At 37.0% G+C, this 27,891-nt stretch overlaps 1 protein-coding gene across 2 annotated transcripts; it reads left to right on the top strand.

The window, feature by feature from the left end:
* Positions 1 to 17,064: 17,064 nt before the first annotated feature.
* On the top strand, positions 17,065 to 20,758 carry LOC112164121 (cation/H(+) antiporter 15). 2 transcript variants are annotated; one of them, XM_024300360.2, is made up of 3 exons: positions 17,065 to 17,486; positions 17,660 to 18,661; positions 19,145 to 20,758. In XM_024300360.2, exons 1-3 carry the CDS (start codon positions 17,295 to 17,297, stop codon positions 20,345 to 20,347), a joined length of 2,397 nt encoding a protein of 798 aa, XP_024156128.2. In that variant the 5' UTR covers positions 17,065 to 17,294; the 3' UTR covers positions 20,348 to 20,758. The 2 variants fall into 2 exon arrangements, with proteins under 2 accessions (XP_024156128.2, XP_040363112.1); XM_040507178.1 differs by having other exon boundaries at positions 17,353 to 17,486; positions 17,664 to 18,661.
* Positions 20,759 to 27,891: the final 7,133 nt, after the last annotated feature.

The raw sequence follows: 27,891 nt of genomic DNA, 5'->3' as shown, positions 1-27,891 counted from the left end.
GGGCCTTGCACACTAGCACATGGGAATTAAAAAAAACAGGTTTGCTGATGGTAATTTATGGGCTAAAACCTAAAAGTGTAGGTAGTGGTAATTTGCTAAATTATCTAATTGAATCAAACAAATGGATGGTTCTAACAACACTTACTACTACTATGGTAAATCGTCCGTGTATTTTATAGAAATGAATAACTAAAAGGTTTTCAATTTGATTGATTTTTTACAGAGCTAATTTTTGTATTACATTATACAACATGAATGGTTAGATTAGAAAATTATAAAATTATTATGCGTTAATCACAAGAGAGGGTGAATATGCTCATTCACCTTAGGGGTGAACCTAAGAATTGTTCTTTTCTTTTTTTCATCAAAAAGCTAACTTTGATTTAATAAAAACAAAGATACAACAAGGACACAAACACTAACAAGTAAAAAAGAAAATAAAAGATAATAATATCTTAGATCATCTCCAACAGCTTCCTTATAAAATCTCTATTATAGAGACTAAAAACTTAAAATCTCTATAATTTTTCTTCTAAAATTTCAACAGATTTTCGATGACATAGAGAGAATGTGAAAACTTCCTAAAAGAAAATTCCCTATAATTTTAGAGTTTGCTGTGGTTATAAGAATTATTATTTTTTCTCTCTTCACGTTCTCTAAAATAGGGATAGATATTGGGAAGCTGTTTTGAGAAAAGAAAAAAAAATTCCTCAAAAATAGGAAATGACATTGTATCTTGATAAGAAATGACGTTAAAAGCCATGGTAAACTAAGATAATAATAAAAGAACCATAAAAGTTGAAATTGTGTTTTGTATTTGTACCCAACAACACTGTATTCACATAACAACATGGTTTTCTTCCAGCAAAAAATTTGGGTTCGCTTTTCATTTTGCATCATCTCTTAGCTTTGATACACATGGTATTAACAAAATTGTGAGTGCATTTATGATTTCGGAGACTTCTAATAAAGTATGTTCATTTTTTTTTATCATTCAACATAAAAGACTTTGCTGCTAAATTGATCGAAGAAAATACATTTTCAAGTGTTCCTGGGTTTTGTGATTCTAGGTGCCATGCTTGCAGATTCACGTTTGCATCTTTATGTTCTTTGTACCTCGTGAGCCTCTTTTGGCACCATCATACTATTTCTCAAGTTTCTTGTATCTTGCATAATGAAACACATCTCTGGGTTTGTGCATTAAGTTGAAAAGAATGGATTAAATTACTGAGCTTCATTTCAAGGGTACCAAAGCTTCATATCACTGAAATCAATTGGAAACTGGTGACCTAGGATCCATAGTACATATTTGAGTTTGCTAATTCTCACCCTAGTCCATATTGATGCTGCTTTAGAATGCGCAACAATAAACTAACTTGATCGACCTCGTCAACTCTGAGTTTTGAGTTTTAACCCAATTAAAAATAATAACTTCTGCATTGAGACTTAGGGCAGAGAAAGAGAAAGAGATCGAGACTCGAGAGTGGGGGAAGTGAACCAATTCGAGCAAATTGAGTGTTGGACCGATCGATGATAGCCAAGTGAATGAGAATGGATTCAAGACGGTTTCTCCATCACCGTCATCTCTATTCTCTGTATTCTAGCTTGATCGAGAAAGAAAGCACCGGATAGGACCAATCAATACGATTAATTAAATTAAATCTTTTTTACCAGATCAGCATTAAAAATGTCGTTATGAATTTCATCTAAGAATAACAAAGGAGTTCTACTAGGAGTTTGTTATTACTTATTCTTTATCTCGATAAGGTTTTGCTGGGTATATGAATTTTGCTGGATTTACTTAAAAATAAGGGTATTATCGGAAAACTTGTTGGGTGTAGTTAGAGATTTTATGATTTTGTTGGGTGTAAAATATTTGTTGAGTGTATTTAGATATTTGTTGGGTACATTTAGAAAGACCTTTTTGTTTACTCAATAGTCTGCTACTAATTTTTTTTCTAGTGTTTTGTCCTTTTTCTCTTGATTTTTTTCCCTTCTCTTAAGCATATAACCCCGTATATCAACCCTGTGTCATATTCTCGAGTAAGCGAGAGAGACATAGCTCGCATCATATGTAGAGAAGGAAGCTGCTCTTGATCGATCAAATTGATGCTCTTGGTCGATCTAATTTCTTGGTTCAAGTTTTCACTTTATTACCTGCATTGACATCTCATTCGGAATATTTTGTTTTGATTTACAATTTCATGTAATTGGCGTTGAATCTCAATCTTTTCTTGGTTTGATTTTAAATTATATGGCTTGACTTTTGTTAATATTAATTGTTCGTTATTCTAGTTTGATTGTGCCATGAATTGTGGTTTGCATTTTGGACTTTTTTCAGATTTTGAATTTTGTGGTATTGTTCAATTTTGATTTTATATATTTGAAGTTTATTATTCAATTAAATCTGTCAATGTTTAAGGTTTTTAATTAAAACTCGGAAACGCACGAATCATCATTAGTATAGTGTCCAAGTACGAGGTCGTTCCAATTAAGAATTGATAATCAATTTAAATCCTAACTCAATTAATCCAAACATAGAATCACAATGAACAATTAAGATAAAGAAGATATGGTTTTTGAATTTTTGAATAAAGAAATAATGTGAAAATTAAAGAAAGAAACAAACAAACAAAGTTTATAAGTTGAAAAGTAAAGATGATAAAACCTAGGGTATCAGAATCAACCACTAAGAATCCTATTTATGTTTCGATGCAATTAACAGATTCTTTCATCTCTTTTGATAACAATAATCGTATCTAAGTCCTTCTCAGGTACTTTAGACCATAGTTTTGCTTAAGTGTATGATGCTCTCCCTCTTGGGTAAAGATCTTATACTCTAGCTATGCAGTTTATCCTCCTCAGGTATAAATTTAACATGCAAGGATTCACTACGTTCTAGAAAACAAGAGAATCAAGCAAACCGTTATTCTTTCTCGAGTAATAATGTAATTTACTACACTTAATCACAAGAAGCTAATCAAATTATATTGCATCTTTGCTTCAAATTTGTCTTCCAATTACTAAATGCAAAGCCCTAAGGTGGTCCATCAAAGAACTTAAACATGAAGCATAAATTCAAATAGTGATTAAGCATTTATTAAAGAAACTATAAATCCATCAATAAAACATTAACATGCATAAACAATTATGATAGGGCATCAACCTAACCCTAGAAAAAGGTTTAGCAAATTATAACTAGATAAAACATAGAAAAAAATATAAAAGAATGGACAGGGAAAAGAAGGGGAAGATGGATGGGTCATCTTCACTCTTTAGGCGAATTCAATGTGCTCCAAGGCGTCCTCCTCATGTAAAATTCGTGCTCCCTTATATCGGGAAGATTTCAACACATCTTTCGCTTCAAGTTTCCTTGTAAAACTTGGGTTTAGATTCCTTTCTTCATTTCACTACAACAAATCTGGGCTTTTACGGCCTAAAATTTACGGCGTGCATACATGTGTGCCATAAAAATCAATAACTTTCATCTCACCCTAGACTAGGGGTCATTATGGGCCGGGCTAGGGCTGGCCCTATCCTAAATTTTAGGGTTTAGGGTAGGGCTGGGCTTGGCCTGGTCAAAGTCAACAAAATTTAGGGTCGGGTGGAGCCGGGGCCGAGGCTCAATATGTAAGGGTCAAAAGGGTAGGGCTGGGCCAGCCCTTCCAAATAGGTCGGGCTAGGCCTTGCTCTATTTAACTCAAAATCTCAAATAAAGTAATAAACACTGAAAAAAAGGGTTGGCTAAGCTCATTTTGTAGCCTAGATCGGCCCTACTCGGGTTTGATCTCAGCATCTTGGACTACACCATGTTGAGGTTGAGGAGCAGGTTCGAGTTTGTGAGCGTCGAATCAAAGATGTTGGATAAGGTGTCGAACTCAACATGAGGATGATGGCAGCGATGTTGTTGTTGTTGCAGTACTTGCGGTGGGTGGTAGTGGTAGTTAGTCATGGTTGGACCTAATAAGGCCGAGATCAACTCTGCGTGTGAGTCGTACAACTCGTCATCGCCATCAGACCTATTCACAGCATCACAACCTAGTTTCCTTCTACTGTGCACCATCATCGCCTTGCATGAGCCGGTTGCGCACCTTCCCCTGCAGAGCAGCCATGCTTGCTCAAATCTCGCCTCCCAATCTCACAGCCATGTCCAAAGCTCGCGTCTGCGCTGACATCAACGTCCTTCTCCCTAAGGAGTTCTGTTGAGTTTCAGAGCTCTCGAAAGAACTAGGATCTAGATCTGTCTCGAAAGCATGAGGTCCACTCCTTGAAGGCCTGAGAAATTGACCGGTCTTCGAAGCCTTGCTCTTCAAGCTAACCTTCAACGCCTTGACCCCATACATCTATGAGAGATTCTCTATCCAAATGGCTGCTGCTAAGAATAGAACATGTCGGCATTGGCTTCGGCGGTTAAGGAGGTGAGGTGCTTGGGGAACATGGGAGAGAAGGCGGACTAGAAGCAAAACCCACCACCTTGGATGTAAAACAGGATGGGGAGTTTTTGGGTCAGGTCGTGGATCTTGGGTAAGAATATGCGGGCAGAAATGACAGGTCCTTGTGAAATGGTGAGGTCTTTAGATTGGATGCCGATGACGGAGTCAGTGGAAGGCAGGACTTTCTGGGTGTTGTAGAATATTTCGACCTAGCCATCTTTGTATGTAAGCCTTGAAGAAGCGAAACTCGTGAGTGACTTTGTTGTTAGTTGACTCCATTGGGGTGTTTTTCACTTAGGTTAGGCAAAATGGGCCTCATATATTAAGTGGGTTTAGGACATGGAAAGAAGACATAGTATTCATACCCATTATTCTATATAATAGAAAATAATAAAAATAATATATAAATTTTAGGGCCGGACTGGGCCGTAGGGTAGAGTCGGTCTTCATTTGCATGACCCTTACCCTATCGTATTTGAGAAAGGGTCGGGCAAGGCCATCCAAATACAAAGGTCGGGTCAGGTTTTGGCCCTATGGGTTGGGCGGGCTAAATGATGAGGCTTACCCTAGACTTTGTCTGCTTCCATCTCTACCCAATCTGTGCCACCCTCCATTGCTACTCAATCAAGTCCCTGTCTTGCCTTGCCAAATAACAATTCTTCTCAGTCACAAGTTATCACTTCTCTCAAGTTGTAACAAGGATGTGAAGCAATTCAAGTTGTCTGAGATCTTGATGAGCATTAAGTTTGAATCATTTCATGTTATTGATTAGATATCTAATGAATTATGAAGTGTAGGTAAGCTTGTGTGTCCACATTTGTGGCGATCACTTCCTCTCATTCTTCCTAGTTGATACGCTGTTCCAAAAGGACTCTATGCTACAACTAGAGCCAAGCACTATTTTTTTTGTTTTGTGGGGGGATGTTAAGAGATGGTCAAAGTCAACAAAGATAATAGTCAAGTTAGTATAAGTAGGGACTTTTTTCCGTTACTAATTCTAATCTTTTAGGTCTCGTTTGGTTCGTGGAAAAGAAATCAATTCCTTAGGAAATGCTATGGGAAAAGAAAACAAATTAACTTCCTACTAACTTTCATTTCCGCTGTTTGGAATTAAACGATGGGAAAGTACGGAGAAAATATATGTTTGTTTCTATTTTGGTGTTTGGTTTGGTTATGGAAAGGAAACAAAACCATACTAATATTCCATTTATATCATCCTACATAGTTACACAAATCTCATAAACTTTTTAAATAAAATTATCGATAATAATTTTCAATAAGGATATAAATATACTGATACTATGTAATTAATGCAGGAAAAGAGGAAGAGACAATGATCATTTGGAGGATGATCATATTTTCCCTTCTTAAAGGAAAGTTGTTCATTTCCTTATGCACACCAAACATAGGAAATGAATAAACTTCATTTCCCAATCCCTCAATTCTGCGAAACAAATAAGGCCTTATTGTAACCAATTAGTCCCTTTTTGTAGACACAAGAGAAAAATATCAAGAATCTATTTTCGCTTCTTTCTTGGTTTCTTTCTTCTTCTACTTTTTACCATCTTCATCAAAATCTTAGCAATGCATAATAGCTTTTTAATGGAATGCATATTGGATGCCTTTTTTTTTTTTTGGAGAAGAGACCAAAAAACTTTTATTAATCGGACTTAGGTACAAACAGTAATAAATTATTACAAGAAGCCAACCACGATATGGAAATAAGCTCCTAAGTAGTAACAAAGACTTCAGCTCCTAGAGTCAACATATACAAAACAATAAATGTGTATGCCTAAGCTGATCATGACCACGACCATACTAAAAAAATAGAGCTAAATACTAGTTACTACCGTGTGGTTTGGGTCCAAAATCAATTCAGTCCCTGGACTTCTAATTTCATCAAAAACACCATTGTACTTTCAATTTTGATATAATAGGTCCAATTCGTTAGTATTATGCTATGGGTTCAACTTATAGTTGGATTATTTGATGAAAAACTTTTTATTTGATAGATTTCTAATAGTGAGACCCACTCCTAAATTGACTATGCATGCCACCTCAACATCACATCATAAAACATAAACCATATATGATCCACGTCAACAAGTTAAATGACTAAATTATTGGAAGACTAACAGATTGGACCTATTAGATCAAAATTGAAACTACATGGGTGTTTTTGATAAAATTAGAAGTCCAGGGACTGAATTGATTTTGAACCTAAACCACAAAGTAATAATCAATATTTAGCCCAAAAAAATATGCCCCACTATTGTGCCCTATACAAAAGCTAAAAAGCAAAAACAAAAAACCCCAATGCTTATCGTCTCTGTTGGAGAATTATAGATTTCCTTGTAGTTTTAAGCTAGCTTTAACTATATTGATTGGGGTCTTGGCCAATATTTTTAAGTAAAAAATGTTGTAGATAATAGTAACACGTGCGTGATAACTTTTTGGAGAGGGTGTAGGTACGTACTTATAATTGTTAACATAGCATCCATGGAAGCAAAAGCTTAAGAATCAAAAGGAAGAAGACGAAGCTTACCAGACGCTAGAGAGAGAAGCTTACAAAATATCTTAACGATCTTTGCAATAATGAAAGCCTATGTCAGGATTATTACAAGCCAACAATTTATAGTAGTCAACCGAAATCAAACCCTAACTAACTTTCCTAACTATGTAGTTTATTACAGGTTGTAAAATTTTCATGACCATGAATAACTCCATATCACCATAGAGACTGCAGCTGCTGCCAACTTTGACTAGGAAAGCTAGAAGAAATGGTTGACTCGGTTAACAATGATAACATTAATTTTCTTAACCTGAAAGCTATTGGAACCACAAGGAACAGGTGTGTGGAAAATCCCTACCGGTATAGTTGATGAGGTATCTACCTTAACTAAGTAGTATTTTATTCAGGAGTGCAATTATTCCTACCCCCGCGCGCCTATCTTACTTCCCCCACTCACCTTTCATGAGTGGAATTTTCAGTTGTGGCATGGAAGTCACAATGAAACCATGCATCCCCTTGCAATAAATATCTTTTATTCTGTATCACATAAGCTAATCATCTTAATCAAGTTGTAGAAAGAAGGAAATAGAAAAAGATGAGTATAACCTTATAGGATGTATAGAAAACTAGCAAATAGCTGGTATAATAGGTTTCACCCTTCTGCTGAGAGAACATACTTGGTGTTTATGAAAGAAATTAAAATTGTGGAAGGAGATGAGTGGATGGGTATCATAATAATTGTGGGTGGTGGAAGAGTATGCAGTGGATGAGTGATTGAGTTAGTTTCTTTTCTTTGGTCTAGATTAGTTCATAAGGGACAATATGGAATAATAGGAAAGAGCGTTTTCTTTTTCCAGCCATTTAGTGAGGGTGGGAAACATGAGAAAGGGTGGGAATAGCAGCATTCTTCATTCTTTGTAAACTGTTATGCTTGTTACGGCCGGACATTAAATGAGCTATTCAATTACAGGATGAGGATATTACTGTGGCAGCTGTAAGGGAAGTTAAAGAAGAAACAGGCTTAAGTTAACAATTTCCATGTATCTATATTATATTTACTCCTTGTAGTTTATGATACCAATATGAATGGTGTGATGAATTCCACTGGTTTGCACCACTTCAGATTGACGCAGAGTTTTCAGAGGTATTAGCATTCAGGTACAAGTTTTAAGAGTCTTGAATTCATGTTTTTTTTTTTTTTACGTAATGTTATTTTAAATAAACTCCATTATAGATGGCAAAACTAAATCATGTGTGCCAAACAAGTCATGAAACATGATCTGGATGTAAATTATACTGGTATCCTTAATTGTGGACCTATATCCTTAATTGTGCACCGATATCTTTGATCGATTCAGGGATGTGACTGAAAGGTGCTTCATCTTTAACACCTTCCTGAACCCACGTGATTATAGGATTAACTTTAGCAATACCATCATGATGTAACCTACTTTTGTCATTTGGGTGAATTATATCTACATCCACCGAGTGTTCTCGGACCATAAAACAATTTCAAAATCTGAATTTTTCAATACACCATCCATAATCTTACCCTTATGTAAACTTGTTCTTGAAAAAGTTCTATGCAAAATGAAGAAAAGCAGAAGAATAGAGACGAAGCTGAAAAACGAAATGGAATACAGAGGCTTCAATTGTATTGATAGATTGTCATGTAAGTAGCATTTATACTCACATCTAACTTGAATTGAAAAATTACAGTTTTACCCTTAACACCCTCCCTCAAGCTGATGGGAGAGAAGCTACCGTTAGATTGCATTAGGAAAGGGCTAAAGACTTAAGCAGCACAGAAACCTGTAATATTGGTTTCAACCAAGATCAATGAGCGGCAGTGGTTGACATAGCTTCAGAGGATAAGAGGCCTACCTACAATGTAGTTTATTTTGATATGAGTAGATAAGAGTTGCCAAGTGCCTTGTATCGGATAAGCTTTAACTAGAGATTGAGAGCTGTAATCATAATTATCTTGTTGTTTATCTCTTACAACTTGATCATGAAAATCTTGGTGATATTCTCTCCTGAAAGCATTATCAAGGGATAAACCAGATTCGATAGTTTTGCATTTGTAAAATGGCAATTCATCATTCCTTTGCTTTTCACCCCTTGTTGACTTTGCATCAAATGTTTGCTTTCCTTGATTGTACTCTTGAGCCAACTCAGATGTCATAAAAGGTGCCTGAGCTTCTGTTCTTGAGTTGGTTGCATTATCACTTTTGTTGCCAAGAGAACTCATAAGAGGACTCATAAATGAAAGCTTAGGGATTGAACAAAGAGAATCCGAAATAGAATCAGAAGTAGATTCTATTACAATGAAAGAAGCAGATTTATTTTCTTGTAGAAACTTATCTTTATTAGAAACAACTTTCTCATCCAGAAAAACATGTTCTTGAGACTTCAATTGCTCTTCTTTATCTGAATAAGAGTCTTCTTTAGCTTGTTTCTTCTTCAAATCTTGAGGAATTTAAATGTCTTCATGAGCACAATCTTTTCTAATCAGTTGCTCAACACTCTTACTTTCAGCCACAGTGGAATCAGAAGTTGAGTTAACATCAGACTCTTCTTTGACAACAAAACTTACAATTTCTGCTTCTTGTTTTTGAACACATTCTTCTACAACCAATTGTTTAACACTCTCATTTTCAATCCCCATGGAACCACAATTTAAGTCTTTAGCAGATGCTCTTCTCATCATATACTCAGAAGTAGGAAACACAATACTATTGTGAACATCATATCATTAGAGACACATGCAGCATTAGTAGCTTGAGCTCTGGAATTATCACCAAATGCAGCCATAGCAGTCTTGGAGGACAAAGACATGGACATCACTGTTTGATTAATCTCATCTTGAGCAATTAACAAAAGAGATCTAACTCTTCCATTGAAACAGAGGGTTTTGATTCTTATTATAGTTTTTATGGAAACAAACTCTACTGGCAAACCATGAAGAACTGAGACAACTATATCCTCATCCGCCAGATAACTCCTACAGTAGCAAGCTGATCACATAGTAACTTAACTCAAATTATATACTTGTCAATAGAGTCTGAGCCTTTTTGGATGTTGTATAAGGAGGTCTTCAGAGTCATTATGTTATACACTGATGCACTAGCATATTTCTCCTTAAGTTTACACCAAAATTTCTCTAGAAGTCTTACTTCCAACAATGAAGGAAAGAACATCATTAGATAGAGTCGCTGCAAGTATAGACATAACGGCAGAATCATTTTGCACCCAATCCATGTACTCCTTTGTCATATCAGACATAAGTCGACCTTCTTCTGTAACAATGTGTTGTGGTGGACGAGGGAATGATCCATCGATATATCTAATGAGGCCACAACCTGTAAACATTGTCTCTACCAGAAATCTCCATGTTACGTAGTTAGAGTTGTCTAATCGAACTGTGATTAGATTGTAGAAATTGGACATTAGGCAATTTTTTAACTCAATACTATTATCCATGATGCAAGGCAACACATAATTGTAAAAGAACCTGAAAGAGACTCACAGACCTTCACAATTCAGTTCTTTTTTTCTTTTTTTCAACTTTGTTTCTCATTCCCCCCAAAAAGTAAAATTTTGCTCAAGCTAAATTGTAGATTATAGACCAGAGTAAACAATGATGTATATCTGATCCTTTGTGGGATTTCATATGCAAATTTCTGAGAGATACTCGCACAAAAAAGAAGTGGAGATAGATAAGAGCACCACAGAACATCCAAATAACATGTAATTTCCAAGAATAGTTAACCTAGATTCAGGTAGAGTAAAGAAGTTACCAAAATTCAAGCGCACAAACACCAGAGGAACATAGAATGATCAAATCCTTGAACTTGAAGAAGATCAATTCAAGAAAAACCCCAACTCTTGAAGATAATATAACATGCAGATGATGTGTTCGATGAAATGACTAAACCAAAATTTAGCATCCAACCTCTTGAAAGCACCAAAATCTCACAGCGCGAGATGAGAGCTTGAATGGAATCGTTATTAGACAGCAGTGAAAAGCAGAAGAATAGAGACAAAGCTGGAAAATGAAATGGAATACAGAAGCTTCAATTGTATTGATATATTGTCATGTAAGTATAGGCATTTATACTCGCATCTAAATTGAATTGGAAAATTACAGTTTTACCCTTAACATTTCTCTTATGCCAACGCCAGTGCTGGTCACATCTCGTTGATGCTCAGGTGTTGACCTTCAATTATGAAATTTTCAGCTGTAGAATTATAGAAAGGAAACAATTCAATTTTTGATGGGAAAATCGTTCGTACGATACCTGACGTTTGGCCCATTCTAAATTTTCGTACCTCACGTTCAGAAAATATTAAAACGGTTCTTGACATTTTGACCCTGACTGAAGATGGGTACCTGGGGCCGTTAGCTCCGTAACGGAGCATTCCTAAATTCAAATTTTGAAGGGTAGTCTGGTCTATTCACCTAAACTGAACCCCTAACCCTTAACCCTATCCTGGTCCATTTCCTTTTTTTTTTTTTTTATCTAATTCTCTCTCTCTCTCTCTCTCTCTCGTCCCCATTAAAACCCAGAAACACCATGGTTTCCAGCTTTACCATGACGCTTGATATTTACCTACACATAATAACACGTCTCAATCATCACCCAAAATTGCTACACATTCTAATCATATTCAAATACAAACACCCATAACTGATCAAAAAGAAAAAAAAATTATACAATCTTGATTGGTTTAGCTAGCATCAAATCAATAAAATTTCCGGTTCAAATGTAGACATAGGATAATTTCATCGAAAAGAAAATTCTTGCATCATCAACATGCACCCAGAATCCTTACCGCCAATGAAAGACAACAGCTTGAAGAATGAACTGGGTGTTGTCGAGGTTGGGAGGTTTATGGGTTTGTGAGAGAGAGAGAGAGAGAGAGAGAGAGAGAGAGAGAGAGAGAGAGACAATAGCTTGAAGAATGAACTGGGTGTTGTCAAGGTTGGGAGGCTCTCATATTTATTCATAGTTTCAGACCCAAGCTCTCTCTTTACTAAACCCACACCTCTCTCTTTTCTCTCTTTCATGGCCTCCTCTTCCGGGAGCTTAGACACCTCCGCAAATTCTCACCCGAGCAACTTCACCTTTTCTACCCACCCATTCATGACCACCTCCTTCTCGGACCTCTTATCCTCGGGCGCCGACACCACAAACCCAATAGCCACCGCAACCGAAACTCCGGGTACGGGTTATCGGATCGTATTGCAGAGCGAACGGGGTCGGGTGTCCCCAAGTTTAAGTCCCTCCCGCCTCCCCAACTCCCCATTTCGCCTCCCTCTGTTGTGTCTCCCTGTTCCTACTTTGCAATCCCACCTAGGATGAGCCCCGCCGAGCTTCTCGACTCTCCCTCTTCCTGTTGTTGTTCCATTTTCGTAATAAGAGTTGGTTGTTGTCAATGACAACGTATTTGGTTTTGGAACAAATGATGGGGGAACAACATATCATATATGGGGTTTTGGTTCATAGTAAAGTCAAAGTTTACCTGTTTTTGAGTTTGCTAAAAAAAGGAGGTTAGGCTGATTTAGTTGCTTTATTGTTAGGGGCTAATTTTGTTTGGGATTGAATCTTACCATATATGTTTCTGAAATTTTGTTTCTTCATGATTTGTACTAATGAGATTTTCCATTTTTGTGGTTGTGGTCTTGTTATTATGGGCAGATTCTTCCATCTCCAACTACTGGGAGTTTTGCAGCTCAAGCCTTTAATTGGAGGACCAATTCTGGTTCTGGTACCAACAACAATAACAACAACCGGAGTGTTAAAGAGGAGCACAAGAACTACTCAGATTTCTCTTTCCAAACCCAAACCAGGGCCCCTCCAACTTCATCATCAGCAATTTTCCAATCCTCGAACAGCAATTTTCCTCATCATTGCCATTCAAATCAATCCCCACTTTCGACTCTTGCTTCACCGAAACCAAATCCTCCAAAAAACCAAATCCACATATCCTCAATCTCCAATTCTCCATATCCTGGCTCTCTTCTCCCCTAGAAAAGCTTCAATTTTCTTCTTCACACTCCCCACCTCTTCAGCATGCTTCTCATGAATTAGGTACCTCTTGCAGTTCGGATTTGAGTGTGGAAATGCCTAAACCTTTGCGGTGAGCTTCGGGCTCCTTGATCGTGATCTCGTATGTCTTCATTAGGCCCTGTTGTTTTTGAATCTCCGTCAGCATTAGGGTCAATTGCGGCGAGAGATCGAGCTCTTTCTTCAAGAAGCTGCATTTGAGCTCTAAAATGGCTTTCAGCTCGTCCACGTTTGGCGTTGGGCTTGAGCTTGCAAATGCCATTGTTGGAAGCGATTTTGGTTGCGACTCGGAGGCTAATGACCTTGTGGATAGTCCTAACCAACTTGCTCCGCTGGATCGGAGCTTCTGATCAGCTTTAAATAGTTTACAAGAAGAAGAAAAGGAAGGGTACCCATTTGAGAATTTCGAGCAAGAACTCTGATTCTAAGAAGACCCATTTCCGGTGACCAGTTTCAGAGCCGGTGGAGTGAAGAAAGCTACAGAGGCCATTGAGAACCAGTTTTGGAGCTTACTCTAAGTGAAGAGAGATGATGATCAATATGAAAGTGAAAGGTAAAAATTTAAGTGAAAAAAAAAATTGCTTTTGCTTTATTTATTATTATATGAAGAAAACTAAGAAAAACAAAAAAATAAAGGGTAAATTGGTCATTTAATGATCAAAACATGCCATCTGTCATTTTTTGTAACGGATCAAACGGCTCCAGGTACCGATCTTCGGTCGGGGTTAAAACGTCAGGTACCATTCTGATATTTTCTGAACGTGAGGTACTGAAGTTTAGAATGGACCAAACGTCAGGTACCGTACGAACGATTTTCCCATTTTTGATAGGCAAAGTAGCAGATTTTCATCTCTGACTGAGTAATCAGCACCCTCTACTCCTCTAAAAGAAGTAGATGGTTCTTTTGCTCCCATTCAATATTTGACCCTTTTCCTTCAAACTCATATCTCAAGCCCTCTTGCTAGTAAAACAAAAATGCTCAGAGGAGTATCTCTAGAGAGATTTTGAAATCACGCAATTGATTGCATAGCGCTTTTTTCGTTCTTTATTGGCTCTAGCTTTGCTTCTCATTAGCATGGATTTATTGAATTTGAAATCTTTTCTTCTACTTTACAGATGTAAACCATGGTGGAGATTCTAATCCTACATACTTTATAAAAATATATTTTGTAAATGTCTTAATTATCTTTGTGATTTAATTAATTCTCAAAGTTTATTAATCTTCTAGGGTCAATTGTCAAAATTTTTGATTTTGGCTAATAAAACCTCTTCTCTTAATAATAACTAGTCTACAATCACATGGTCTGCATGTGTAAAAAAAAAATTTAATTGTAAAAAAGAAAAAGTTATCAGCAAAAGAAATAGATTCAATGAATAGTTATTACAAAGATAAAATAGTTGGAGAGAAAAGTGGGGGTTGTGGGATCATTTCTTTTCAATTTTTATAATAAAATCTATTTTATAATTGTCCTATTTACCCTTGTGATTTAATTTATTGTCAAAGTTTTTTAATATTTCATGGTTAAATCTGTCAAAATTTTTAATTTTGGCTAACAAAGTCTATTCTCTTAATAATAGTATAGATAATAATAATAATAATAATAATAATAATAATAATAATAATAATAATAACAATAATAATTAGCAGGGCCCACCCACTATATGTGTGGAGAGAAATTAAAGGTAGTGGAAAAACTTAATAAAAACTTTCAATCAATACATTTATAAGGGTGTCTACGGCCTAGCGCTGTGCTAGGGTTAAGAAATCTCTTCCTCAGGGTGGTGGTTTCTCAATTTTCTCGTCGTTGCTCGTCAATAGCAGTTATGGCATATCTTGGTCTGCTTATTCTCTTCCTCGTAACGTTGGGTAGCGCTGATACTATGTTGGTGTCGGGGGTTGGGGGCGTTGTTGGATCCGCGTCCAAGCTCGATGGTGAAGTGCAAGATGCGGCCTCGTTTGCGGGGATGGCATATCGGTGGCGGGTGAGTGGTGATCCAGTCTTGGTTTGGTCAAGATCGGATCCGAAAGGTTGATTCTGATCGGATCCAAGGGACGATGGTGCATCTAAGAATGGCATCTTGATTAACCAAATCTGGTTTGGTGTTCCTATTGATAGTGATGATGGATCTACTCTTGATCCGTCAATCTATGGCAGAGGCCAGGTTACTCTTGTTGGAGGTGGTGGTGATCTGTGGTGGGGTTGCGTGCAACAGTATGGCGAATCTAGGCGAGGTGATAGCTTCAGCTTCTTCTCCTCTTCCTTGAAATCTTCGATGGTCTTAGCGGTGCATATCTCGTGTCCGGGGCAGCTGGTTATCTTTGGTTATTGAGGAGAAAGCATCGGGTCTTCGATGGTGGAGGCAGTAATTTGTCTTGGGTTGTTGACATTGGGCTTGATCCGGGGGCCACTGGCAGTGTTTACGACGACGGTGGAGGCGGGACAGAAGCTGGCATGTATAGCGGTGGCGGCTTGCTTGCTTTTTCATCTAGGTTTTGCCCTAAGGGTTATGATTAGGCTGCTAGGGTTTTTTGGCCCCATGCAGTTCTTTTGTCTTTAAGTTTTAATGTAGCTTTGGGCCTTCATTTTTTTTGTGAATGATGGGCTTATAGTTTTCTTGCATTGAGCAGGAGAGATCGCAAAGAAAAGAGAGACCTCGTTGCCAATTTAATCTACTTCAGGGCTCTACTTTTTTTGTTTTGGGCTTAATCCTAAAAGGTGGGTGTGCTAGGAGATTACTAGTTTGTTTGCTCTTTTGTTAGGGGTAGGTTTGTAGTAGTTTCTAAGAAACGGTTCTTTCTGACGACCCCACAGGGGTGGATCGTTTTTGTACTGCTTGCTGAATTAAATAATCAGATGACATCTTTTACACACAAAAAAAAAGGTAGTGGAAAAACTTCCCGTACAACTACCACATTTTCTGTTTTTTAATTTTTTTTTCAATCTTATAATTTACCATATTATCCTTATTGATTAATTATATTTCATAATTTTTTAATATATAAAGGTTAAATTAATAAAAAAATTTAGTTTTGGAGAGCAAGCTCTTTTCTCTTAATAATAATAATAATAATAATAAAAATAATCCTTATAAAAAAAATAATTTGAAAATTAGGTTCACAGTGTTCATAGTGAACAATGAATCATGTAGATAGACACAAAGCTCCATACTTGTAGAACATAAGGTTATAAGACATGATACTTTGTATGATAAGTTCAAATAATTTTACATACTCATAAAACTTCAGATCTGATTCTGAACTAAATATTAGAACTTTCAGTGTCGTATGTTGAACATGAGGTTCAAATATTGTACTCAAAACATAAGGCTCCAAGAACTATAGAATAAGAAAACATGATATAAATAAATTACTCATAGAGCATGATTATTGTGGCAAAAAAAAAAAGGAAGGTTGCACCAAAACCTCTTTAATTATGATGGAGTTTAGGAAAAAAGAAGAACAAGGTAGGAGCATACAAAGAGGGATATAAGGGAGAATAAGAGAGATGTGTATCATTCATTGCGGCCATTAGATTTTTTTATATATAGATGCTAATGACACATTTACTTACTTCGAATGAGTATTGGAATAAGAGAGTCGATTCTAGAACATGTTTTTCCTACATTTACTAACACAAAAATGAATTAGAATGAAAGTGGATCCCCTCTCAAAATCAAGAACTTATTTCATAACAACTCGAAGTTTAAAACCCAAAAAGGGAGTTGAGTTTAAGAATCAATTCATTGAGAATCAACTTATTCGATTCATGAGTTTCTTAATTCCAATTAAGTAAACATGTCATAAGTTACTTAAATGATACTTCAAAATTACTTTAATTTACACAATAAGAGTAATTTGCTTTTGTGTTACTATTCATTGAACAGTAAATATGGCAAATTGGAAATCACTGTTTACTATTAATTGAACAGTAAAAATCCCTTTTTTTTTTTTTTTTTTGTATATGTATGATTGGTACATTTATAATATTGGAAACGTTTTTCCATCTCTAAACACAAACTATGAACCGAACTTGTGGTGAACTAGCGATCAAAGAACAAGCATAATTATTGTTTGGCCAACCCGCTTCATCCTCCTATCCATAACTTCCATACTCGTCGACATACTCTGTTCATGCATGTCTCTCATATCCAATTATCCATGCATGGCTAGACGTCTCTCCTCTCCTCGCCTCTCTATCCCTTCTCTCTATCTGGCTAACATCTTTGTTTTATTTTTCTTTTCTAAACGCTTTATTGTTGAGCTACTATAGGATCACAATGAATAGGGCAAACTGGATATGCGAGACCCAGAAAGGCATAAGATCGAAAGGTGTCTTTTTGGGTGATAATCCTTTGAAATACCCATCTCCAATACTTCTTCTGCAACTTACTATAGCTGCCTTGGTCACCGCTCTCTTCCAATTCATTCTCAACCCTCTCGGAGAAAGTGCTTATATCTCACAAATGCTGGTAATTAATTAAATACGATACCCTTTTTCAAATTTCTTTGTTAGCCGTGTATTTGGGTTTCAACATTCAAGTCAAGAAGTTATGACTCGATCTTGAATTTATAATACACAGCTAGAAAATGTCTTTGATAGAATATATTTGTTTAATGTGATGACCATATGTGATATTGTCAGGCAGGTATTCTATTGGGACCATCATTCTTAGGAGGAGAAAATGATTTTGCAGAAATAGTTTACCCAGTTAAAAGTTTCTACATCAGCCAAACCTTTGCTTTCTTTGGTTGCATGCTTTTTCTATTCCTAGTGGGTGTTAAAATGGATTTGAGTATAGTCAGACGGTCGGGAAAGAAAGCTGTGGTCATAGGCCTCTCGGCATTTTTCGTCCCTTTGGTTCTAAATGTAGGCTTCGCTCTCGTTCTGCAACGTACGGTCACCATGGAACCCCAGTTGCACAAATCACTTGTAGCCATAGCAGTGTTTCAGTGCCTAAGTAGCTTCCACGTCATCGGTTGTCTCTTGGGCGATTTGAAGCTCCTCAACTCGGAGCTTGGTCGTTTGGCTGTGTCTTCTTCGATGATTAGCGGAGTCATCTCTTGGATTTGGGTCATCCTGGCCTTCACAGTACGGCTAAGCACCATGAAAAAAACCGGAAACTTGCCTTTTATGGGTTTAAGTTTAGCCGCATTGTTTGTTCTAATTATATTCATAATGAGGCCAATAATGCTGTGGATGGTTGCCCAAACAGCTACAGGCAAACCCATTAAAGAGAGCTACATAGTCTCCATCTTCATCATGGTCATGATTTGTTCCCTTCTCGGTGAGATTGTGGGCCAGCATTTTTTGATTGGGCCTATGGTTTTGGGCCTCGCCGTGCCAGACGGCCCGCCTTTGGGATCAGCATTGGTGGAGAAACTTGACTCGTACGTTTCCAACATTCTGTTGCCGAGCTACTTTCTGTTCACTGGTGCAAGAATCAATTTGAGTGAAATCAGAATGAAGACTGTTGGGATTGTGGAGGTGCTGGCTCTCAGTAGCTTTTGTGGTAAAGTATTAGGGACCATGGTGCCTTCACTCTATTGCAAAATGCCTGCTATCGACGCACTTTCATTAGGGCTCATCATGAGTGCCCAAGGCATCACCGACCTTCTTGTCTTGCAACATGGAATGCTACTCTTGGTAATAAACTCTCCATACTCCATCGTCTATATATATAGACACACACACACACACACATCCTTCGTGGCAGTACATAGGTCCAAATCCATTATAACAAGCCATCTAACTTATCGTTCTTTATTTTTATTACGAATTTAGTATTGTAGTCCGAATTGCTTATTTTCTAATCTCATTTATAGCTTATTTTGTAAAACATAATATGAGATATCTATGTTATTTTGTAAAACATAATTCGTACTACGTTTACTCTAGGGTCTAAAGGTTAGATATCTATGTTATCTTGTCTCTCTAATACTCGTACACTTCCCATCGTATTGTTCTTTCCCTGAAACGAGACAAGCCAAATTAGTTTTGCAGTTCTAATACATATTATGATGATTATTATATTTATTTGTCCATATGTTGGTTTACTCTGGAGCTCATATATTAGATGTGTATGTAAATTGTTTCGGACACTTATTGATTTGTTCTTATTTTTTGCAGCTCATTGACGGAGAATGCTACAGCATCATGATTCTGTCATCGGTTTTATTTACTGGAATCATCACCCCCATAGTGAAATTTCTGTACAACCCCTCTAAGAGATACAAGTCCACAAAGCGAAGACGAACCATTGAGCATTCCTTGCCAAACATGGAACTCGGACTTCTTGTCTGCATGTTCCACCAAGACAGCACTCCCTCCATCATAAACCTAATAGAAGTCTTCAATCCAACCCCCAAGAGCCCCATTTGCTTCTGCGTTGTCCACCTCATCCGTCTCTCAGGTCGAACAGCTCCAGTCCTCATAACCCACAGACCCGGGAAAAACACCTCTTTACACTCAAACAACTACTCCGATCACATAATCAATGCCTTCAGATTGTACCAAGAACACAATGCCAGCAGTGTCATAATGAATGCATTCACCGCAATTGCGCCCTATGCCACAATGCACGACGAGGTTTGTACACTTGCTTTTGAAAAAAGGACTTCCATGATAATAATCCCATTTCACAAGTTTTTCAGTGCTATCCAATGCACCGAAGAATTAGCGCATCCAATCAGGTCTGTCAACAGAAATATTCTTCAAAATGCTCCGTGCTCAGTTGGGATTCTTGTAGACCGAGGTACGTTGAATAAAAAACCATCCGCTTTACACACTTCTATATCAGGAAGAAGTTTGTACAGCGTTGGGACGATCTTTGTTGAGGGACCTGATGACCGCGAAGCATTGGCGTTAGCGACGCGGATGGCTGGAAACCCCAATGTCAGCCTAACCGTTACCAAATTTACCGATCCCAAGCAAAATAAAACCCAGAAAGAGATCGATTCGGAAGTTATAATGAAGTATAAGACAGCCATTGATGGCAAAAAACAGCATGTCTACAAAGAGGTACATGTCAAAGATAGCGTCGACATGATCAATGAGATTAGATCGATGGAGGATTTTTTTGACCTAATTCTGGTGGGGAGAAGACATGATAGTGATTCGCCGTTGTTCATGGGACTTACCGAATGGAATGAGTTTCCGGAACTAGGGTTCCTCGGAGACATGTTAGCATCTTTTGATGCAAATTGCGAGGTGTCAGTGCTGGTGGTGCAGCAACAATCGTTTGGATGTGCTGAAAAAGAGAAGACTGATATCTTTAATTGCCATGTGAAGGATTCGTTTTCTGTTGTGGATATACCTCATAATCGACATTAACAAAGTGTGGCCACTTTGATCTTAGGAGATTAACAAACACTACAAGTACGTACTATGGAATTGTAAATATTTGGGAAGTCTACATGGTTCGTGCGACCTTGACATATTTGCTTAGATCGATAAATTTGTTAAAGAATTGTGCATGCTAGACTATAGGGCTAATGTTGAACATAAGCTAGCTAGAGATCAAAATTTCATCGTACTTTTTTTTTTTAAGTGTGGGGAACATACATTATTGTAGAAACACAAAACATGTAGATCATAGCATAATAAAACAAAATGGGTGATAAATATCTCTGATCATGAAATTTATGATCACCTAAATTACTTTCAATAATTTAATCTTACACTTTAAATTTATATCCAATAATAAGTGATTATTACTTTCTTGGTCATCAGTGACCGAGTGAACACTCGTTTGAATAATGTAGGTATAGATTTTGTACTTGTCGTGGCATTCCCATACAAAGTTATGACAACGCCCTTTACTGATATCGAAGAGTCACAGGACAGGTAAATGCATCTGCATATGCAGGGGATTGCAACATGTGTTGCAATCCCCGAGTCTGCAGTCAGTTTCATGTGGAGTCCGTTTTTGGAAAGTAGGGTTTGAATTTTATGTATTTACATTTTTTAAAGATTCTTTTGATTGTTAAAATCATGGTGTTGATGTCCTAGGGTTTTTAGGACGTGTCCATTCCTAATTGATTTTCTTGAAGATTTGTTGGAGTTCTTAATATGGGAAGTTTCTTTTCTAATTAAAGGAAAATTAGGGTAGAATCTTTGGATGATTGAGTAGTTGCCGCAGGTCTATCATATAAGCAGGAAAAAGACACGGTCAGCTGCAGGGAATATAGATGCAAGAATTTTTGATAGAGTCTTGCATGAGTTTTGCATGTTAGTTTGAAATTGAGTCTTCACAAAGAGTCAAACACTTGGGGGCCATGTATAAGTGTTATTGATTGGTTCTTCATATGCATAAACACTCTCTTGAGATCAGTAGAGAGACGGTGAAGAAAGAAGAGCAAGAATTGGTGATCATTCAAGTGAAGGAGTTCTAGAAGGAAGACTAATTTTGTGTTAGCTTTTGTCTAAACCTTATAGCTGAGCTAGTGCTATTCAAGTGTAAAAGAACATATCCTTTTGAATAAGATGATCATTATTTTGGGTTCTCAAGAGTAGGAGCCCTGTAGTGTTTTTAATCTCATATTTTGAGGTTTTCACTGCGTAACCAAATCTGGTGTTTAGTTTGTTATTTTGGTTTCTGCTGCCCAGTAAGGATTGATCAGTGCACTGCAATCCCCATTCTTCAGAAAACACATTCTGTCCTTGTATTTTGATTTGGCATCAGAGCAGGTTCTAAAGCTTTTTAGTTGATCTGTGGTCAAGGATGGAACGTGAATATAACAGAACCTCCAGTTCCATAAATTGCCCCCCTTTATTTGATGGTAAAGATTACTCATAATGGAAGGTCATGATAAGGGCATTGCTCTACTCTCAGGATGAAAATATGTGGAATATAGTTGAGACTGGATGGGAACACCCAACCAAGGTTGAAGACTCAAAGAAAGTTAAAGGGGCATCTACAAGAGTTCTTAAACCTAGGAAGGAATGGACAGAAGAGGAGGTTCGAAATAGAAGTTGTGATTTCAAGGCACGGAATTCCTTATACACATCTTTATCCAAGAAATAGAGGGTGAGAATCAGCCATTGTGAGACGGCTAAACAAGCATGGGATCTTCTTCAGGTCACTTATGAAGGAAATAAAAAGGTTAGAGGTTATAAGCTTCAGAGACTTGTCTTGGAGTTTGAGAACATGCAAATGGGGGAGGATGAATCAATAGATGACTTTCATGCTCGTCTTATGAACGTGACAAGTCAGTGTCACAGTCTTGGTGATCCTTTTGAAGAGCATCAGATTGTCAAGAAAATTCTTAGGTCTCTTTCATCAAAGTTTCAATCCAAATAGACAGCTATAGAGGAGACTCAAGACCTGGACACCTATTCTCTTGACAAACTGATAGGTAATCTTAAAACCTTTGAGATGAGGATCAAGCCCGAGAAAAAGGTAAAAAATGTTGCTTTCTCTTCTATTAAAAAGGAAGATTATATTGTTGATTACGTGGATTTAGCTTTGTTGACTAAAGAGTTCAAAATTTTTTAAAAAAAAAAAACAAAAATTCTTCTGGAAACTCATCGAAAATTTTTCCTAACAAAACTAAATGCTTTGAGTGTGGTGGAATTGGACATCTTGCTGCCGATTGTGGCAACAAGAAAAATAATTTATGTGGAAACAAGGCTCTAAAATCTACTTGGAGTAACAGTGATGAAGGCTCTCAATCCGATGGTGAAGAGGTAAATCTTGCTCTTACTTCCTCTTTTGATTCTGAATTATCTGATGGTTCTGATTTAGAAGATGATACTCTTGATGAAGAAATAAATGAAAAGTGTAAGCAATAGTATAATGCTTCAAAAATTGTTCTTAGAAAAAATAATAAACTTGAAAAAGAAGTTGAATCATTGAGAGTGGAAAAAGGAAAAATTGAGCAAAATTTTGAAATTTCTTTGAGAGATTGGGAAGAAGAGCGTGCTAACCTTGTTGATAAGATCAAAGTTTTGTAGGGTAAGGCCGGGTTTCAAGATTGGGACAAGGAACATGATGAGCTCACTAACAAAATCAAAGTTTTGCAGGTTGAAATAAAAGCTCAATCTAATCTAAATGTTTCACTAACCCTTGAAAATGAGAAGTTGCAGGATGAATTATTAAGGGTCAAGGAAAGCTTGAACAAGTTCACTATAGGGTCTGAAAAAGTCTCAAAAATGATTGGATTAGGCAAAGCTCATTGCAACAAAGAGGGATTAGGATATAATGGTGATACTTGCAAGCCTTTGAGGTTTGTAAAAGGTGTGGAATGTGAAAGCTCATCAAGTCAGCCACAAAGTTCTTGTGAAAATGGGTCTGGTTTCAAGTTGCTTGCAAAATCAGAACCACGTGTGGCTTACCAAACACTTCAAAAAGCTCATCAGTAAGTCCTGACAAACTTTGTCAGCCCAGGTATATTCACAACCCCAAAAACTTCATTCCTACTTGTCATTATTGTGGAAAATTAGGACACATACGTCCTAGATGCAATATGCTTCGCAGGGTTACTCAAAATTAGAGGAAAACGTTGAGAATTGACTCACCTGCCTCGTTGCAAGCTGAGTTGAAAGAGGATCTGAATCTGATCGCTAGGATTGCAAAGCTGGCTGCAATCCCCATAGATCTGGAAACAAAAACAAAGCAGAAGCAAATCTGGATTAAAAAAGGTTCAAATAATCATTTTTCTGCTCATACAGATAATCTTGATAATATGTTTGAGCTTGCTTTTGTTCCTATTGAACACAAATTGGCTAATTCGTTCAATAGGTTGTTAGACAGAACTCAATTTGAATCACTTAGTAGCACCGTTGGTGGATGCTCTAAGTATTGATACTCTCACTTCGCTTGATCCATTTTGCATGCATTCATGTTGTATGTCTTCATGATAGTATAGGTACATTTTCTTTACGTTTATACATTGTTAGGTTCAGTTTCTGGAAATTTGTATCCCCGAGTGTTTGGCAGATTATTTTGAACTTAGATTGACAAGGGCCGTACTCTTTTCCTTAAATATGTGTGCAATGAGGTGTCTAGCACGTTTTGAATTTGCTCTTGTGTCACTCTGTAATTGTGAGTTTGAACAACATATTCTCTATCACCTTGTATCCTCACATGCACACATACTCTGAGTGGTGGCAAGTCATATTTGTTGGTTGGCCTGTTCTCAATACTCTTATATGGAATATTTCTTTATTTTTGCTGCTCCTTTAAAAAAAAAATGAATGTATTATGGAGCATGGCCAAGCTATTTCCAAAGTAAACAGGCCTCGGTCGTGACGAACGATATGAGGATTGGGAAGAAACAGGAATGGTTTGGTCACCCCGGAGGATTGTGAGACTATTGACTCGAGTACATGTGCTCTTTAAGATATCCTTGTTACATCTAGTACCCTAAAGTCATCTGACTTGGGAGCTGCTGGCATAATACTAGTTACATAGGTCGTAGTCTTCTTGAGGGAAAATAGTACTTTGTGTGAAAGGCAAAAAGAAAAAATTCAAAATCATGCCCACACGGTGTTATAAGGGGAATAAAGATTATGTGCTTCAAACTGTTTCGTATGTGATTTTTGCTCTTCAAGTTTCCACAAATATTACACACCCCATCTTGAGATATGTTCTTCACAACAAGAGGTATAGAATACTCGATCACCCTCTATCTTACCTTGTGATTGTCGGAATCAGTTCACTCGTATGAACTTATTTTGTTGCACTCTTGTTTATGATTAAGTGGTATTGCTCTTGTTGGAAAAGCTATGGGAATTAAATATGTTCTTAGCATTTGGATACAACCCACTCATTGTGTGTTTGCATTTCATTCTTACATCTCTCTTCACATGATCACCCTTAGGGGGAGTATTAATACTTGGACTATCTATTGTGCTCCATCTATTTGTGATCCTCTTTCTACATAGCTTCCGCTACATAAGTTATCTTTGTCATTCCTATTCAAAAAGGGGGAGAAATACGATGTGTGACTGTGATAACGTTATTCTATCTTGTGAATTTTACCAATTGTGTGATAAGTGTTTCAAGAAAATTATGGATGATGAATTGTGATGTTTCTCAAGTACTTGTTGAGGGGGAGTTTCTTGTAATAGAATAGTTTTGTATAGGAATGCCAAAGGGGGAGATTGTAGGTACAGACTTTGTACCTGTTATATTGGCATTCCCATACAAAGCTATGACAACACCCTTTACTGATCTCGAAGAGTCACAAGACAGGTAAATGCATCTGCATATGCATGGGATTGTAACATGTATTGCAATCCCCGAGTGTGCAGTCAATTTCATGTGGAGTCCATTTTTGGAAAGTAGGGTTTGAATTTTATGTATTTACGTTTTTTAAAGATTCTTCTGATTGTTAAAATCGTGGTGTTGATGTCATAGGGTTTTTAGGAAGTGTCCATTCCTAATTGATTTTCTTGAAGATTTGTTGGAGTTCTTATATGGGAAGTTTCTTTTCTAATTAAAGGAAAATTAGGGTAGAATCTTTGGATGATTGAGTAGTTGCCGCAGGTCTAGCTATCACATAAGCAGGAAAAAGACACGGTCAGCTGCAGGGAATATAGACGCAAGAATTTTTGATAGAGTCTTGCATGAGTTTTGCATGTTAGTTTGAAATTGAGTCTTCACAAAGAGTCAAACACTTGGGCCATGTATAAGTGTTATTGATTGGTTCTTCATATGCATAAACACTCTCTTGAGATCAGTAGAGAGACGGTGAAGAAAGAAGAGCAAGAATTGGTGATCATTCAAGTGAAGGAGTTCTAGAAGGAAGACTAATTTTATGTTAGCTTTTGTCTAAACCTTATAACCGAGCTAGTGCTATTTAAGTGTAAAAGAACATATCCTTTTGAATAAGATAATTATTATTTTGGGTTCTCAAGAGTAAGAGCCCCGCAGTGTTTTTAATCTCATATTTTGAGGATTTCACTGCGTAACCAAAATCTGGTGTTTAGTTTGTTATTTTGGTTTATGCTGCCCAGTAAGGATTGATCAGTGCACTGCAATCCCCATTCTCCAGAAAACACATTCTGTCCTTGTATTTTCAAATAATTAATTGCACATAATTTTCTAATTGTTGAAAAAAAAAGTAATTGTACTTTCTCCATACTTTTAAAATTTTTCTTCGACCATTGTTGAAAAAAAATCACATAATTACTTTCATGCATGCATCGTCTCTTTTCATATGATGTGTTTGTTGATGAATAAGAAGAAGATGGCAGATAACTTTATACCTTTCAAGTTGCTTGGTTTCTTAAAAGCAGGTATTCTCATAAACCATAGCCGCGAAGTTGGGCAGAAGTTTTATATATTTTGGATTAATGTTGTTATCTCATAGTAACCCCTAGCTTCTGCATAACAATGGAACAACGAGTTCCACAATTGCCAATTGACTGTGCCAGATATCTGTAAGGCACCCATGCAGGAGTTCAGGACCCACAATAAATGGCATATTGTCACCCACTAATATTAGACATGACAATAATATTATGAGGTTAATAAGAAAAGAGATTGATGATCCAAAGTTCTAAACAATTAGCAAATTATAAACCACTGGCTTGACTTGATGGTATACTATTGGCATGAACCTTTTGATGTGGAGCTTTCGACCACTCATGGGGACATGACAGATTAGTCTGCCGGATTCGCCACAAGCTTTGTAAAAAGAGTAGTTCTCCTACATATATTACTAATTTTTTTTCTTAACCTATCTGATGTTAATAATGTGTTCGTAATTAGAGTTGCTTTAATTAAATCCAAGTTAATTTTAACTGATAATAGCCAAATCATTTTAGGTATAAAGAAATTTTGATGAATGTATTATTATTATTTTTTTAATAACAGTTGCAGGAGCTTTTATTGGATATTAAGTTGTATGATTGGCATCAACGTAAGGGTAATGAAACCAAGCCTCACGTTGATCAGCTTCAAAGGCAATAGTAGCAAGTCTATGTGCTATATTATTGCAAGTGTGAGGTGCATGCTTAATCTGCACACCCGGAACATTCTGCATAAGGATAGAGATATCATCCAATAGAGCACCATTCTCATCAAGATCATGTTCTTCACTAAGGATTGATTGGATTGCCTCCAAACAGTCACTCTCTACGGTGACATTATGCAGCTTCAAAACCTTAGCTAAATCATTACCATCTCTAATGGCTAGTAACTCTGTTTGTTTCGCTGACCCCACAAGATTCACAGAATGCGCAAAAGCAGCATGAACTGCCCTTGAGAGTTGCGCAAAATGCCACTTGTACCACCTCTGATCATTTGAGGTAGAAAAGCACCATCGACATTCAATTTGCATCTTGGCTCCAATTCTGGTTTCCATCTTTGCTTATTTCCTCTCAATTCCAGCCCAGCATTGGTGTTTGCAGCCCTGGCTTGTTGAAATTCCTCCAACTAGGTCATAGAGGATAGCATAATATGTGAAGCCGCTTGCACTACTAGAAAAACACCATTTAAGGACACTGAAACTGTGTCCTTAAATACATACAAGAACTCTTTAAAAAAGAGTCATCTATCCAGCAGTCATTATAAGTCTCAAACAAGGACACTGAAAACGTGTCCTCTTTTCCATACGAGGACACAGTTTGTGTGTCCTTAAAGCTGTGGATGCAATGTCCTTGAATCCAAACAAGGACACCTAAATTGCATCCTTATATATTCTAATATGTGTCCTCTATTCTATACTAGGACACACAAACTGTGTCCTAAAAACTCTGAAAATGGAGTCCTTAAAATAATAAGAGGACACCAAAAATACACTCATATGTGTCCTTAAAACTAAAACAGGACACTTAAAAGAGTCATAGAGGACGTCCAAAACGTGTCCTTAAAACTTGCCAAAAACCCAAAAAAAAAATTAATTAATTAATAATGAAAGGAAGCTTTC

The sequence above is a fragment of the Rosa chinensis genome, chromosome 5 (genome assembly GCF_002994745.2).
Source record: "Rosa chinensis cultivar Old Blush chromosome 5, RchiOBHm-V2, whole genome shotgun sequence".
In the NCBI taxonomy this organism is placed as follows: domain Eukaryota; kingdom Viridiplantae; phylum Streptophyta; class Magnoliopsida; order Rosales; family Rosaceae; genus Rosa; species Rosa chinensis.
This window is presented reverse-complemented; position numbering and strand designations above follow the sequence as displayed.

What these genes read in the sequence shown, in the direction of transcription:
- LOC112164121 (XM_024300360.2), top strand. Translation starts at nt 17,295, where the DNA reads ATGAATAGGGCAAACTGGATATGCGAGACCCAGAAAGGCATAAGATCG. An exon ending in CTTATATCTCACAAATGCTG is followed by an intron (nt 17,487 to 17,659) that starts GTAATTAATTAA and finishes TGATATTGTCAG; the next exon opens with GCAGGTATTCTATTGGGACC. An exon ending in AACATGGAATGCTACTCTTG is followed by an intron (nt 18,662 to 19,144) that starts GTAATAAACTCT and finishes TATTTTTTGCAG; the next exon opens with CTCATTGACGGAGAATGCTA.